The sequence below is a fragment of the Chiloscyllium punctatum genome, chromosome 12 (assembly GCF_047496795.1).
Source record: "Chiloscyllium punctatum isolate Juve2018m chromosome 12, sChiPun1.3, whole genome shotgun sequence".
NCBI lineage: Eukaryota > Metazoa > Chordata > Chondrichthyes > Orectolobiformes > Hemiscylliidae > Chiloscyllium > Chiloscyllium punctatum.
Window position 1 is genome coordinate 22815758 of NC_092750.1, and position 17293 is coordinate 22833050.

At 41.2% G+C, this 17293-nt stretch overlaps 1 protein-coding gene across 2 annotated transcripts in view; it reads right to left on the bottom strand.

Moving 5' to 3' along the window:
• The window catches only part of stab1 (stabilin 1), a 282900-nt gene extending 265861 nt beyond the window's left edge, over nucleotides 1-17039 (bottom strand). The window contains exons 1-3 of one of the 2 annotated variants that reach the window (XM_072582082.1): nucleotides 15505-17039; nucleotides 10515-10648; nucleotides 3648-3766 (exon numbers count right to left, since the gene is read on the bottom strand). In XM_072582082.1, the coding sequence (XP_072438183.1) occupies nucleotides 3648-3766; nucleotides 10515-10648; nucleotides 15505-15597 (346 nt within the window). In that variant the 5' untranslated portion in view covers nucleotides 15598-17039. The remainder of the gene's footprint in view (nucleotides 1-3647; nucleotides 3767-10514; nucleotides 10649-15504) is intronic. The other variant, XM_072582081.1, reaches the window with a different exon arrangement.
• Nucleotides 17040-17293: the final 254 nt, after the last annotated feature.

Genomic DNA, 17293 nt, shown 5'->3' on the forward strand with positions numbered 1-17293 from the left:
TAATAGGATGACAACAGCTTTACACTATGCCTCCATATAGCCTACCTTAAAGGCTGCATAGATAGAAATACCATGTCCATGCATTCTCACAAGCAACTTATGATAGATCTTTCAAGACATTATTTGAAAGGGTGATGATGAGCCACTTACCGAACCTGCTGCAGTCCTTAATGTCTAGGTACACCACAGTGTTGTTAAGGAGAGAGTTCCAGGATTCTGACCAAACAATGATAACTGATTGACAGTTTAGTTCCAAGTCAGGATGATGTGTGACATGCTAGGTGGTAGAGTCGGCATAGTTCAGTGGTGTGCCAGTGGTGGATGGAATGAATTAGACTACATAACCCTGTGCAGTGTTGAGATCTTTCAGTGTGTTGGACTGCACTCATTCAGATAAGTAAAAAAAGGAAAGTAGGTACGCCATTACACCCTTGATTTGTGCCTTGTGGGTGGGCAGACTTTCGGACATCAGCAAGTGAGTTACTCATTGCAGATTTCCCAAACTCTGATCTGCTTTTGTTATCAAAGGTATTTACATGGCAGGTCCAGCTGGTCAATGTTGATCCCAAGGTATTGGGGACAATGGATTCAGTAATTATATTGCTACTGTTTGTCAGGAGGAGATGGCCAGATTCTCTAATGTTGAAGGTTCTTGATATCAAGCACATCTGTGAGAGAAATGTTACTTGCCATTTCTTCGGTTCATGTCTTAATGTTATCCAGATCTTGCTGCATGTGGATACGAAATTCTTCAGTTATCTGAGGGGCTGTGAATAGGACTGGACACTGTACAATCATTAGTAAATATCTCCATTTCTTACTTGTGGCAGAGGAAAGGTAATTGATGAAACAGCTGAAAATGATTAGTTTAGGACACTTCCACAAGGAACTCTACCAGGAATATCCTGCTGCTAAGATGGCTGACATCCACTAACCAAAGTCACCTTTCTTTCTTTCAAGGCATGACTCCAGCCAGGGGAAAGTGTTCTCCCAAATCCCATTGACTTCAGTTTTACGATGATCCCATAAAGTTGCACTCAGTCAAATGCTGCCTTGTTGTCAAAAGCATTTATTCTCAAGTCACCTGTGGAGCTTAGCTTTTCTTTGTCTCTGTTTAGACCGAGGCTATAATGAGGTCAGGAGCTGGAGGAAGTCAAACTAATTATGAATGAGGAGACTATTGGTGAATAAATTCTACTTGGCAACACTGCTGGGGACTCATTTTATCGCATTGCTCATGATTGGAAGTAGGGTGATAACTGACCAGATTGCATCTGGTTTTCGATGAACACAGTAGACCTTAGCAATTGCTCACTTTGGTTATGTAGAATCCCGGTCATGTTGCTATGCTGAACATTTTGGCTAACGGTGCAGTTAGCTCTTCAACATAGGTCATCAGTACAGAAGTTGGTGTTGTTAGGGCTCATAGCCTTTTCTGTATCCAGTGCCATCAGCCTCGATACCATGTAGAATGAATCAGATTTGCTGAAAATGATAACTGTCATGTTACAAATATCACAAGTGCCAAAATGGATCAGATATTCAAGACTTCTCACAAAAATGATTGAAAATATTTCAGACTTATCTTTACAGTCACATGCTGGACTCCGGCATCATGGTGAAGAGGGGTTCCTCTGCTCCCCCTTCTCCTTCTCCCAATTATTTGTTTAATTATTTATTACAGTTCACAACTGAATATGGCCAGACTGTAGAGATTGATTCAGATTCATCAGTTGCAGTATCACTTCACTTGTTTTTTGCATGTTTCTTCTGCTGTTAAGCTTCACAAGTTGGTCTCTAATTTTTGGGTACACCTAGTGCTGCTCCTGCAATACAATCTTCATGGAACTAGGCCCCACTCTTGTCTTGCTGGCAATAATGGAGTGGCATTATGCTGCATTGCTGGAGCATGACGTTATGGATTGTAGTGGAGAATAATTCTGCTTCTGCTGCTCCACGCAGCCTCTTAAGAGCCCAGTTTTAAGCTGCTTGAAACAAAAACAGAAATTGCTGGAGAAACTCAGCAGGTCCAGCAGCCTACTCATTTACCTCTCTTGTTCCCCCCACCACATCTGCTTCAGTATAAATACCACTTTTTCCTAGCTACTAACAGTTCAGAAGTAGAGTCACCAGACTTGAAACATTAACTCTGTTTTCTTCCAAATAATGCAGTCAGTCCTGCTGAGTTTCTCCAGCAATTTCTGTTTTTGTTCCAGATCTCTAACATCCACAGTTCTTTGTTTTATTTAAGCTGCTCAATCTGTTCTAGTTAGCACCTAGTGGTACAATGTAACAAAATGAAGGAAGTTCTCAGCGCGAAGATGAAACTTCAATGTGATGATCATTCTTCTCAATATTATCATGGATAGATGCAATTGTGACAGATAGAATGGTGAGAATAACTTTAAATAGGGTTTTCCCTCAAGTTGGTTTTCTCATCACTTGCTACAGGACCAGTCTGCCAGATATGTCCTTTAGGGCTTGGCCAGTTTGATCAGTAATGTGGTTACTGAAGCACACTTGATGATAGACACTGAAGTCCCTCAATCAGAGTACATTCTGCACCATCGATATGCTCAGTTCTTCTTTTACAGAGGAACACTGGTGGGTGGTAATCAGGATGTGATTTTATATTTTATCCATATTTTGATTTGATGCATGATATGTCATAGGATGGGGTGTTAATATTGAGGATTCCCTGGATCACTTCCTCCTGAATGTATGCTACTGTGTCACTACCTCTCATACCTCCTCCTTCCGGTGGGACAGAACATACTAGAGATGATAAAGAAGGAATCCAGGATATTGGTTGTTAGGTACAAGCATGACTATTTTAATTCTTTAGGACTGCTCTCCCAATTTTGGCCCAAGTCCCCAGGTGTAAGTGAGGAGGACTCTGCACAGTAAGTGGGATGGAGGCACTTTTGTGTCCCGAAGTCAATGCTCGGGGTGTACTCAGTCATATCCTTCCATACTTTTTCATAGTGGTTTGATACAACTGTCAGAGGAGAGTTCAGAATCAGCCAAACTTCTGTAAAGCTGAAGTCACATGTTGGCCAGACACGAATAGTAGATATCTTTCCCTTTTTGTGAACCAGGCAACAATTGGCAGTTTCCACAGTCACCATCACTGATAAAAACTTGTTAATTCCAGATTTACTTAATTAACAGAGTTTAAATTCCTCAGTGAAGGTGGTTGGGTTTGAACCCACATGTCCAGCTAATTAGTCCAGGTTTCTGGACTACTAGTCTAATAACATAAATGCGACTGCAAGCTGGTCAGCCTTAGGAATTTCAAAACATACGATGATAGAATATAAGTGACACAGACTTGTAGCTCTATATTGAAACCAGTTATACTCAAATTGCATTTGATTCGTTTCTAAAATCCGGTTGATAATATGAAATAATTCAAGAATATTGAACTTTCAATGCAGCTCAGAAACGAAATTGAACTCCTTACCTATAATACTACAGAAAACGTAACACTGATATTGTTAAAATCAATATTTATCAAGTGGAACAAGAGATTAAATTTATCAGTCACGGTATATGCAAATATAAAACTATCACATAATTTGCATCCCAGAAAGCATTGTAGTAGGTTAGTCTCTCTCTCACTTACAAGATCAAATCTCATTACTCACCTAGGCAGTCCTGGCTCCAGAATCCTGTACAACATTTGAAAATTGTGGCCGTTTTTGTGCATAAGTGTCTGCAACCAACTTGCCGAATCAGCTGTTCTCCACCCAGGTCCACAGTAAAACTTTAAATGTAAATACATCATAATCATAATATTGTTAAAATACTGTGCAGAATGAATATTATATACATTTAATTATATCCTGCTGCACAGGGAAACAATGACAGCATGTCTTTATAAGTTGTATGCGTGATAGATTCAAACGTTTCAGAGTTAAAAAGTGATCTTCAATCACATCTTAATCATTTTAACGCTCAAAAGTTTGTGAAGAATATTTTTAACTCTGAGTGTCATATCACTTTTCTTCTATAGTGCGATAACGAATGGAAGTCCCCCCCCTTACGTTTAATTACCAACAACCCAGGATGTGGAGAAACTCCTTTACTCAGGGAGTTATAGGATTTGGAATGCGCTGCCTGGGACAATGGTGGAGGCAGTTGCCATAAGAGGATTTCAAGAGAACTGGATAAATATTCGAAAGTGAGAGGTTAACGGAGATAGAGCTGGAGAAACTAGCTGAGCAGCTTTTTAGGAGACTATACAGACATGATGGGCTGAACGGGCTCCTTCTGTATTATAAAACTATGATGTTGTGATTATCTCACTATCAACCATCCTCTAAAGTACAAAACTCTGCTAATGTAACTGAACTTTGCACTATTAACACCTGAAAATGAGAATGTTCATTACCATTTTCCTCCTCTCTAAAGAATTGCATTTTGTGTCTAGTCCTCAAATGCTCTCACAAGTCAGCTTGCTCCGACCTTGCTGAAGGTCGGACATGTTGTCATTGTGATATCTTTGCAACTCTAAAATAATACGCATCACATAGCAAATCAACACCAAAACAAAACTGGTTTATTCTGCACATACAAATGCTTTGTTCTGATGTATACATATGGCCACAACAGGATGCTATTATATTTTTCTTAGTTTCTCTAAGAAGGTTGTGGAGAGCCTGCACTTTGAATTAGTGAGTCCTTTTGCCCAGGCTAGCAGGACTATATATAGAAATCCCTGAATGTTTGAATATTAACAGCACTTTTGCCGTTTCTTGTATGAAAGCCACTGACCTACGTAACAATGTCTGTGTAATCAGATATAATCTGAAATCATGGGATTGACACTAGGAGCTCTGGTGTTCACGAGGTACCATTTGGGAAGATTTGCACTTGAGGACTCTATCACCACAGGGGGAATGATTAAAATGTTGCTCTTTGCTAACATAGCATTTGTCATTTGCCAAAGTTTTCCCGACAACAGTGAAAATTCACCCTCTGATTTGGAGATTTGGTTTGGTTTATTAATGTCACATGTACCAAGAAACATGACAAATACAGCTTTGCATGCGAACCAGACAAATCATTCCTTATGTAAGTACATCAGGGTAATAGAACAGAATACAGAATACAGTGTTACAGCTACAGGTGCAGAGAAAGATCAGCTCTAGTACATTAGAGTCAAGATTAGAGTGGTGCTGGAAAAGCACAGCAGGTCAGGCAGCATCCAAGGAGCAGGAAAATCGTTGTTTCGGGCAAGAGTCCTTCATTAGGAATGAGGCAGGGAGCCTCCGGGGTGGAAAGATAAATGGGAGAGGGTGGGGCTTGGGAGAAGGTAGCTAAGAGTGCAATAGGTGGATAGAGATGGGGATGAAGGTGATAGTCTGAAGGGAGGGTGGAGTGGATAGATGAGAAGGAAGATACATGAGAGGTCTGATCATAAATCTGATAACAGCAGGGAAGAACTTCTTAACTAAGTTGGTAGGAAAAGTTGATGGGCAGAGAGATCTGGAAGTGCAGGTCCATTGTACCCTGAAGGTTGCTGCACAGGTGGATAGAGTGGTCAAGAAAGCATATACTATGCTTGCCTTCATTGGACAGGGTATTGAGTATAAGAGCTGGAAAATCCTTTTAAAATTGTACAAGACATGAATTCGGCTGCATTTAGAATATTGTGTACAGTTCTGGTCGCCACATTACCAAAGGGATGTTGGCGCTTTGGAGAGGGTGCAGAGAAGGTTTACCAGGATGTTACCTGGTATGGAAGGTGCTAGCTATGAAGAGAGGTTGAGTAGGTTAGGTTTATTTTCACTAGAAAAATGGAGATTGAGAGGGGACCTGATTGAGGTTTACAAAATCATGAAGGGTATAGGCAGGGTGGATGGAGACAAGCTTTTTCCCAGGGTGAAGGATTCAATAACGAGAGATCATGCTTTCAAGGTGAGAGGTGGAAAGTTTAAGGGAGATACACGAGGCAAGTATTACACACAGAGGGTGGTGGGCATTTGGAACACGTTGCCAGCAGAGGTGATAGAGGCAGGCACGGTAGATTCATTTAAGATGCATCTTGATAGATGCATGAGTATGTGGGGAGCAGAGGGATACAAATACTTAGGAATTGACCAACAGGTTTAGACAGTACATTTGGATCGGCGCAGGCTTGGAGGGCCGAAGGGCCTGTTCCTGGGCTGTAAATTTTCTTTGTTCTTTGTCATATTTTCAAACTTCTGTATCTTCTATCCAATGGAAGAAGGTGGAAGAGAGTATAAATGGCATGGGAGGGATCCTTCCCAGTGTAGACAGAGCCAATGGGAGGAAGGCTGGTTTTTCTGATGGATTGGGCTATGGCCAAAACTCTGCGATTTCTGCAATCTTGGGCACAGCAGTTGTCATACCAAGCTGTGATGCATCCAGATAGAATTTTTCTATAAAAATTCATAAGAGTCATTGTGGACATGCTGAATTTCCTTAATCTTCTGAGGAAGTAGAGGCATTGGTATTCTTTCTTGACTGTAGCATCAATATGGATAGACCAGGATAGATTGTTGGTGATATTTACTTCTAGGAACTTGAAGCTCTCGACCACCTCCACCTCAGCATCATTGCTACAGAGAGGGACGTGCCCTCCACTCCATTTCCTAAGGTTGATGACTAGCTCCTTCAATTTACTGACATTGAGGGAGAGATTGTTGTCTTTACAGCATGCAACTAAGCGGTCCATTTCTTTACTGTATGATGCCTCATCATTCTTTGAAATCTGACCCACTACAGTGGTGTCATCACAAATTTGTAAATGGAGTTAGAGCTAAAATTGGCCTCACAGGCATGAGTGTATGGGAGTATAGTAAGTGGCTGAGCACACAGCCTGTGGGGCACCAATGGGGCACAAGTCAAGGATCTAGTTGCAGAGGGAGAAGCAAAGTCATAGGTCTCGGAGTTTGGAGATGAGTTTTGATGAGATGGCTGAGCTGCTGCCATTCCCATCTCTGGGAATACCCCATGATGGTGTATAGATAATTGCCATCCTTCCTGATTCCTTTCACCACCTCAGATCTCGTAGCCCATCTTCAATTGTACGGTAAAATCCCAAGTTTGTTGTATTTGTGTAGTGTAGGCTGGCTGATCAAGAAAGTACCCCTTGTGGTAGTTTGACAGCTTCCAATACGGTATAAGCTTCAGGCACTGATGTAGGAAGTGTTCATCCTATTCTAGAAGCCATCCTGTAGCCAATTGCAGAACTCTGGGATCAGTTTTCTTGTGAAGCATAAGTGGCAAAGACAACTCTAAAACCAAAATAAAATACCGTGGATGCTAGAAATCTGAATTAGAGACATTAAATTTGTTGGAAAAATTCTGAGAGCACCTGAGGAGGGAGAAACAAACTTAATACTTGGCATCTCAATGCATTCCAAACAAGCATCATATTGGACTCGAAACATGAACTCTGCTTCTCCAGCACTTAATGTTTTCATGACAAAGACAGCTCTCCTGGCACATATTGGGAGATACTAATAATGTCCAAAAGCACAAATTTCAGTATACTGGCAGTGTAAAGGTAGAACCTTTCAAGAGTTGTACACTGCATTTGTTCCCCATCATGGATGCTTCCTTATCCAAGCCTTGCAGTTCTATGAAATATGCCAAGGACTAACTTTACTCAACATTAGCGTATTTTAAATGGTAACTGCAAAAAGCAGCAATAAAGGGACATCTTGTACAGATAAATAAATCCCAGAGTTAACAGGCCATACATGAAGCAAATTGTACCACATTCTGATTGAAAATACAAACTACACAACAATTGTAACAACTACAGTACTATTGAATAATAATCTCAACATTATATAAATCTCAACATTACAGAGTCATCCAACTAGACACAAAGCTGATGCAACACCAAAAAATTGGGAATTCTGCCAAGGGACTTCATTTAAATAAAAGTTAAATTACAATTATCCACAGTTTGGCTTCCTTGTGGCCCTAAAATTACCATTTAAAAATGCGGCTTAAAAATCTCACACTTCCTACTTTCAAACCTATTGTTGCACTCAGTGCCCTGACTGTTATAGTTCCAGATGCGATACCCCAAAATGTTAAGCTCCTGGGCGAGAAGGGACAAACTGTCTTGCTTTCTTTATTCACCCACCACCTTGGTTTGTTTTGCGACAAGTTAAGCTAAAAATAGATCCTTTCCCTTGTGGGTACCAGACCCAAATAACTTATGTTTGAAAAGGAAACTATTTAAGCAGGCATTTTTGAGTTAACAAATAGTGAGTTTATTATCAACAAACACGAGAAGAATTAGTAACACACCACACACACACAAAAATTAGGAATGAGGAGAGTCAAAAAAAGTAAAAAGAAATACATGGATCAGTCTCTGAATTATTTATGAAAAGGTGCTATTGAACTTTACAGCAGTTACAGTGAAGGTCACCAGCAGCATTTACACTGGTAATTGAAATATTGATGACAAGATTCTTGGTTTGGCAGATTGGTTGAATTTGTCTTGTTCTGATTCCTTTTGATTGTAACTAAATTCCAGCAACCAGGATGAGAGAAGGTCCTTCTATTGTCTTGCTTCCTTTTGTCTGGCCTCTAGCTCAGGGACTTCGACTTCTCAGTGAGCAAGTCCCTTTATCTGCAGCACTGGAGTAACAAGATGATAGTTTTTCAACTGTGACCTGCACTGCTCACTAACGCTCGAGCCCAGGCTTGTACACATGGATACCTTAGTCCGCGCGCGTGCGTGCGCGCACGCACGCACACACACTTTTCAATCCCAGTAGCACTCACAAGAGAGTATCAGCTCCATTAGCACATGCTAGCAGAGATGGAACTTTTTTTAACCACTGTTCTTGTGTATTTTTCAAACAGAAAACATAAAATGTGTCTGCAGTTTGGGACATACCCACAAAAGTGGCTGACTGTTGAACTGAAGGTTGTCCAATCTCTCACTACGTTTGTTAAAAGAGATTATAGTCCAGTCTCTTTAGACTTGCCTCTTGCCCCTTTGAAAGCTTGTTGTTTGAACTAATTGGTTAGCTCAGTTGGCTGGATGGCAGGTTTACAATGCATAGTGACACTGGCAGCCTGGATTAACTGAGGTAACAATGAAGGACTCTCCTTCTCATCCTCATCCCTTGCTTGAGGCACAGTGACCCTTAAGTTAAACCATCACCAGCTGTCTCTCTTTTGTGGAACAATGGCATTCCCTGTTTGACGTTCCTTTCACATTTTTAGGTGTGACATTCCAAGGGTCTCTCTCTCTCTCTTTCTCCAGACAGTCACCTAATTTACATCTGCAGCCACTTTTGCTGTATCAGTCCTCTTTTTAAAAAAACACATTTTGGAATTGCATGTTGAAAATGTTTATTGCAATTTTGCAGTTCTGATCCAAGTTGCAAATCTGGCTCTGCATCACCAGCACAAACATGTTAAATTAGGCTTTGTAGGAAATTAGGAACACAGAAGGAGTAGGCCATTCAGTCCCTCCAGTCAACTCCACCATTCTTCGTCATGACTAACCATCCACCTCAATGCCATTTTCCCATACTATCCCCCATCCCATGATATCTTTAGTATTTGGAAATATATAGATTACTGACATGAACATATTCAATGACTGAACATCCATGGCCCTCATGAATTCCAAAGGTTCATGATCTTCTGAGTAAAGAAATTTCTTATCAAGTCAGTCCTAAATGGCTTGCTCCTTACTCTGAGACTATAGACTGTGAATGCCATAGTGTTAAGGACTTGGATGGGGAGGAATTTGTTAAGTCGGTTCAATAAAACTTTCTCAACCAATATGTAGACGGCCCTACTAGAGAAGGGGCAAAACGTGATATCCTCCTGGGAAATAAGGCACAGAAAGTGACTGAGATGTTAATCGGGGAGCACTTTGGGACCAATGACCGTAATTCTATTAGCTTTAAAGTAGTTATGGAAAATGATAGCCTGGTCCACAAGTCAAAGCCCTAAACTGGAGCAAGGTCAATTTTGATGGTATTAGACAGGAACTTTCAAAGTTGATTGGGGGAGGCTGTTCACAGGTAAAGGAACACCTGACAAGTGGGAAGCTTTCAAAAATGAGGTAACAAGAGTTCAGGGACAGCTCCGTTGGTTCTAGACACATGCTGAAGGAAACAACCTTTCCACATCTACCCTGCATATTCCCTGAATAATCCTGTAATATCACCTCTCGTTTATTCTAGAAAATGCAAGCCAGCCTCCTCAACCATTCCTCTTAGCTCAGCCCAGCCATCCCAGAAAACCATCTGGTGAACACCTCCTGCACTCACTCTATGAAAGTATATCGTTTCTTAGCTAAATGGATCAAAACTGAAAGCAATAATCTTCGTGTGATTTCACCCAGATCCTATAAAATTGAAATATGTACAGTAATCAGATTATACTATATTATACAGAGTGCTATAGCCATGAGATATCTTTCTGTGGTATATCTTCCCTAATCATTTAGTGTTAAGTTGTTTAATTGAGCTTGAAGTGTTGCCTTTCATGGAAACTACCTGCAGTCTCTGATCCCGAAGTCTTGAGTGATCTTCTGAAAGCCTCGAGGACACAAGAGATTTTGGCTTATCGCACAGGAGGTACAGGCTGTGGCTGTCGTCAGCTTCATCTGCTCCTTGCATTTTTGACGTTTCTAAGATTGTTGAAAAACAGGAGAAGAAAAGGCACAAAATGTTTATGTCAGCCAGATCAGGGACAATTTTCAGCTTCACCTCTTCAGTTGTCAACTGACAGATGAGTTGCCTGCCCCTTATTAAATCTATGTGATGGTCATTCCCATTCACCATATTGGGGATGAAAATTGGATTCATTGTGCAACTCAGAAATGCACCAGGGTCTGAACCAAAGATGGTCATAGTTAAAACCTCACTCTCAATTATAATGCCAGAATACATATCAGTGTTAATTTATTAATTTCCTGTACAAATCTACTGTATTTTATATAAAAAGAGCTTTTGAACTCAATAGTCTAAACTGGATTACTTTTGTCACTTTGTTTATTATTTGGAAATGACCACCCAACAAAAAATAATTTCAAAGAGAATTTGAAAGTCCAAAATGATCCATATTTAGTCAATTCATTGGAACTGAGAAATAAGACGGGGGTCATCACTTTAGTGGGATTATACATAGGCCCTGCAACAGTCAGCAAGAAATTGAAGAGTGAATATGTAGGGAGATGGCAGATAGCTACACGAATAATAGGTTTGCAATAATAGGGGATTTTAACTTTCCAAACATAGACTGCGAATGCCATAGTGTTAAGGGCTTTGATGGGGAGGAAGTTGTTAAGTCTGTTCAATAAAACTTTCTCAAACAATATGTAGACGGCCCTACTAGAGAAGGGGCAAAATGTGATATCCTCCTGGGAAATAAGGCACAAAAAGTGACTGAGATGTTAGTCGGGGAGCACTTTGGGACCAATGACCATAATTCTATTAGTTTTAAAGTAGTTATGGAAAATGATAGCCTGGTCCACAAGTCAAAGCCCTAAACTGGGGTAAAGTCAATTTTGATGGTATTAGACAGGAACTTTCAAAGTTGATTGGGGGAGGCTGTTCACAGGTAAAGGAACACCTGACAAGTGGGAAGCTTTCAAAAATGAGGTAACAAGAGTTCAGGGACAGCACGTTCCTGCTACTGTGAAGAGCAAGGCTAACAGGAGTAGGGAACACTAGATGACTAGTGATATTCAGGCTCTGGTCAAGAAAAAGGAAGCATTTATCAGTTATAGACAAGTGAATCCCTTGAGGAGTATGGGAGAGCAGGGGTGTAAGAGTTCACTTATGAGGGAAATCAGAAGGCAAAAAAAGGGGCCACAAGCTAGCTTTGGCAGATAAAGTTGAGAATAATCCAAAGAGATTCTCCAAACATATTAAGGGAAAAAGAATAACTAGACAGAGAATAGGGTTCCCTCAAGATCAACGAGGCCAACGATGTGTGGCTCCACAGGAGATGGGTGAGATCCTAAATGAATATTAATTATCAGTATTTACTGTGGAGAATGAAATGAAAGCTAGGGAACTCAGGGAAGCAAATAGTGATGTTTGAAAAGTACCCACATTACAGAAGAGAAGGTTCTGGGGGTCTTAAAATGAATAAAGGTTTATAAATCCCAAGACCTAATCAAATGTATCCCAGGACATTGTGGGAAGCTATGGAAGAAATTGCAGGTGCCTAGCAAAGATTATCAATAGCTACAGCTGATGTGGCGGAAGACTGGAAGATGGCTAATGTTGTGCCATTATTTAAGAAAGACAGCAGGGAAAAGCCAGGGAACAACAGAACAGTGAGCCTGATGACGGTGGTGGGTAAGTTATTGGAATGGATTCTGATGGACAGGATCTACATGTATTTGGAAAGGCAATGACTGATTGGAATAGTCAGCCTGACTTTGTGCATAGGAAATCATTTTCATTAACTTGATTGAGTTTTTGAAGAAGTGACCAAAAAGATAGATGAAGGCAGAGTAGTGGACCTTGTTTACATGGACTTTAGCAAGGCCTTCTACAAGGTTCCACATAGTAGAATAGTAAGGTTAGATCACATGGGATACAGGGAAAGCTTGCTATTTGGATACAAAATTGACTTGACGGTAGAAAACAAAGAGTGTTGGTTGAGGATTGTTGTTTAGACTGGAGGCCCATGACCACTGGTGTGCCACAAGGATCGATGCTACATCCACTTTGTTCATCATTTGCATAAACGAGTTAGATGAGAATATAGGAGGCACAGTCAGTAAGTTTGTGGATTACACCAAAATTGGTGGTATAGTAGACAGTGAAGAAAGTTATCTAAGAGCACAATTGGATCTTAATCAACTGGGCCAGTGAGCTGGGTAATGGTAGATGGAATCTAATTTAGATAAATGCGAGCTGTTGAAATTTGTTAAGACAAACCAAGGTAGGACTTACACAGTTAAAGATAGGACCCTGGGGAGTGTTTTCAAACAGAGAGATCAAGGGGTGTAGATACATAGTTCTTTGAAAGTGGCATCACTAGTAGATAAGGTGGTGAAGATGGCATTTGGCACATTTGCCTTCATTGGTTGGAACATTGAGTACAGGAGTTGGGACATCATGTTCTGGTGCACAAGACATTGATAAGGCCACATTTGGAGTACTGCATACAATTCTGTTCACCCTGCTATAGGAAGGATGTTATTAAACTGGAAAGGGTGTAAAAAAGATGCAAAAGGATGTTAACAAGAATGGAGGGTTTTATAAGGAGAGGCTGGATAGGCTAGGACTTATTTCCTTTGAGCATAGGAAGCTAAAGGGTGACCTTATAGAGATTTATAAAATCATGAGGTGCATAAGTAAGGTGAATAACCAACTCTTTACTCTAGGGTAGGGGTAGTCCAAAAATGGAGGGCATAGATTTAAAGTGAGAGAGGCAAGTTTTAAAAGGGATCTGAGGGGGTGGTGCATATATGATGCTGCCAGAGGAAATGGAAGAGGCAAGTACAATTAGAATGCTTAAAAGACATTTGGACAGGTGCATGGAAAGAAACGGTTTGGAACGATATGGGCCAAAGACAGGCAAATGGAACTAGTTCAGCTTGGGATAGCTAGTTGGCATGGACGAGTTGGGCTGTAGGGTCTATTACCATGCAGTATGACTGTGTGTGAGGTTCACTGGTGAAATCAGAGGCCTAACAAAAGTCTTTGCTCCTTATCTCAAATATTTGTATTTCTTCCAAAAGCCAAAAGCTTGTGTTCCCACTTTGATATATAATATTTATCGGGGTGGGGGGGGGGGGGGAGGTCGTTTGCTGGCATAACATGGGTTTAATTCCTGTGCTGGCCAGTGTTACCATGAAGGGCTATCCTACTCAACCCCTCTATTTACCTCAAACACGATGACCTTTGGGTTAAACCAAGTCAAGTTTCTCTAAGACAAGAGCAGCCCGACTGTCCAGTAGAACTTTGACAATTTTACTTTAATGTAATATCACTGGTGAACAACACAATTCATAATGAAACATGAAAATTATTTCAGTGTCCATATTACATGTGTTTAATGTCAATACAACTTATGGCTTTTTAAATAAAATGAAGTAGCATAAATGGCACAAAAATTGAAGATATTTAGAAAGCACCTTTCAGAGTGAAGATAAAACATGAGAAATTTGAATGAATGGAGGTGGGAGGTAACAAGTGTAAATCATCATTATAAGAATTATAACCAAGCCAGTTAAAGTGATCAGCCTGTATTTTGAATGTGCAGCCAAAAAATTGTAAAAAGTGAATGAGGCATTTGTGGATTTCATTTTCACTGAGAAATATGTTTAATGTAACATTTAATATTATCATCATATTCTGTATACAGCATTGAAACGGTGTGCTAATATAGCACTGACAGGAATGTACAGTCATCCATTAATCTAATGCTAAAAATTAATGCACAGAGGAATTAAAGAGTTTATTAAAAGTCAGGATTTTAGATGTATGTTTTTGGTACGTTCTGTTACAGAGGCATTTGCTATTAAAATATCATAATTTGTACAGAAAAATATCAGAATGAAAGTCCTTTTCCCACACACGACCATTGCAACATAACCCACCCCACCCAATTCCTACTATCATGCATTTGGATTCAGTTAATGACTCAATTTTAACATGCACACAGAAGAAAACAAGATGCTCAAATATGCACATTGATGCAAGAAGCAAACAAAAACAACTATAGATACCCAGGGGTCACCTCAGTGGTGCAACTTTTGATTTGTTGCCCTCTCTATTCTTCAGTTACAAGGATCTATGTCAAAGCAACCCATCAATAAGAGCTTCCTGATCTTGAGTCAGGCCAGGAGATCTCACAACAGCCTCTGCAGTATTTACCTCCACTCCTGTGTTTTTTCCCTTGATTCCTTCACTGCACATGGATGCCACAGACATGGCCATCATTTATGTCCACCCCAAATTGCCTCTGACCTTGAATTCAATTGCTCTTGAATTCAATTAGCATACTAGGGCCATTTCAGAGGGTAGTTGAGAGGCAACCTCATTGCTGTGGGTCTGGAGTCACATGGAGGCCAGGCTGGGTAGGGATGGCAGATGACCTTCCCCAAAGGGCTTTAGTGAACTAGATGGGTTGCTGACACACTGATTAAGACTAGTTCTTAATTTCAGATTTATTAATCACATTGAAGAGGAAGTGGTGGGAATTAAACCTCTGTACCCCAGGACATAAGTCTGAGACAATGAATTTCTACAGCAGTGACAATACCACTACATCATTTCCCCAGGGAGACCTTAACAGAATGTCGATGAAAAGGAAATTGCTCAATCCATTTCCAACCCGGAGGGAAATCTGCCCCTGCAAAGGGGAATGGGGGGGGGGGGGGGGGGGGTGATAAGGGAAAGAACACGTTAACTGCTCCCTCCCCCAAAGAAAAAGAGCAGAGAGGGCGAACCTAGTACGATAGGATAGGCACACGTACAATATCAGAGTGTGGTGTCACTCACTGTAACCTGGGCTCCTTACCTTTCCGTTCTGGGCTGTTGTAGACTGTGGGCACTGAGTGAGCAACAGAAACAACCCCAGTGCAGCCAAACGCCACAAACTGACACTTTCCATTGCTTCAGCATTCGTCAGCTCAGAGCGACACGCCGTTTTGTTTTTTCTTAATTTGTTGTTGTTCTTTCTGCTTGCTCTCGCTCGCCGATCCGAGAGGTCACAGCGGAGGAGAAGCCGAGTGGATCCAGATCCCCAAAACACACTGGCCGGACTGAAACAACAACTGGATGGGGTTGGGTTAGGGAGCGGGGAGGCAAGACGATTATCTGCTGTGCGCCTCGACCAGCTCCCAGCTTCAAGTGGACATGAGGATGGGAATTAAAGCGACAGTACTGTAGCGAGGGTGAGAGTCGTTTTTAGGGGGGGGGGGTGGGGGGGGATCACGCGGATGGAATGATTTACTTCTCTTTGATATAGAAATGTATATCTATAAGGACCCAAGTATTTACATTTAAAAGTAGTGCAGAAAACAGGAACATTGGAGATTTCCTACTGCCGTATCAGAGAGGGACAGATGTTCGGAAATCCGCCGGTTCCTACACTGACATTGAAAATAATAATATCCCAGGTTTTGGGAGGGAGCGGGGGTGGCCCGGGATGTTTCCGCTCGGTTCAGCCGTCTCTCGGTCACTGCTGATCAGTGCAGATTTCTGATCTCTAACCCTGCTCAGTGCAGACAGTCCAGTCCAGAGCAGAGAAAGGAAAACGCACACAAACACAAAGGCTTCCGGACCGTCCCTTCATATCTTACACTTCGGCGAGGAGGGCGCCTTCAATCCCACTCCTCGCCCCCAAAGCATTGAGAAAACAAACTTAGTTCTGAGTAAGAAAGCTCACGCGGTGCGGCGGGGTTTGTCAAAGCATTCGCCGTTTAATGTTCACATTGTGGTCAGTCCAGCAACACATTCCAGGTCCACTTCCTTCACGAAAGCAACAACAGCAAAAACACGGCGTTTGCACATTTTTCGGTCTCCTGCAATAACTCAGGGCTTAATGAAATTTTCTAGTCAAAGAAGAACTAATAGTTGCAACGGGTAGCATTTTTTTTCTTGCTATCTCTCACAGGACGTAGCTGGTTATAAATATCCCGATATTTGGTCCACAAAACATTCCTGACGGGTGTACTATTGCAACTTTAGTCATTGGATGCAGTTTCGGTGATAAATATTTCTGGTCTTTCCTCTATAATTTGCCTTCGCCTGTGTGTTCTTTAATAATTGCCACAGTTAGTCCTTTATGGCTCTTGGTCTGAGCGTTTAGATTTCGGGCACTACCATCAACAAGGCGCCGCAGTGCTGTTATTGGTGGCTGTCTTGATTTGAAGCGATATAAAATATTACAGTTCGAGGGTATTCAAAATGCATCCACATCCAAGGCCACTTGAACAAACTTTCATTTCCCTCCTGGCTCCGTGCATCTTATTCAGCGACATGTTGAGTCCGCAAGTTATATTTTTAAAAGTTCAATCGAGTTTCCATTCGCTGTTTTAAGTGATGCTGTCGACCGTCTGAATTCATTTTCACTGTGATAGTCTATTCTCAACCAGTCCCCATTCAATATACCAGGTGCCATGCAATGCCAGCCAAGATGTGCCATTTCAATCCTTATTCAAAGAGCTATGTAGCCATGCCAACCCAATCCCCATTCAATATCTTAGGTAGTTATGCCAACCCAGTATGCCATTCAATGGGCTAAACAGTTATGCCAACTTTGTGCACATTTAGTGGGCTATGAAACTATGCCAACTTGGGCGATA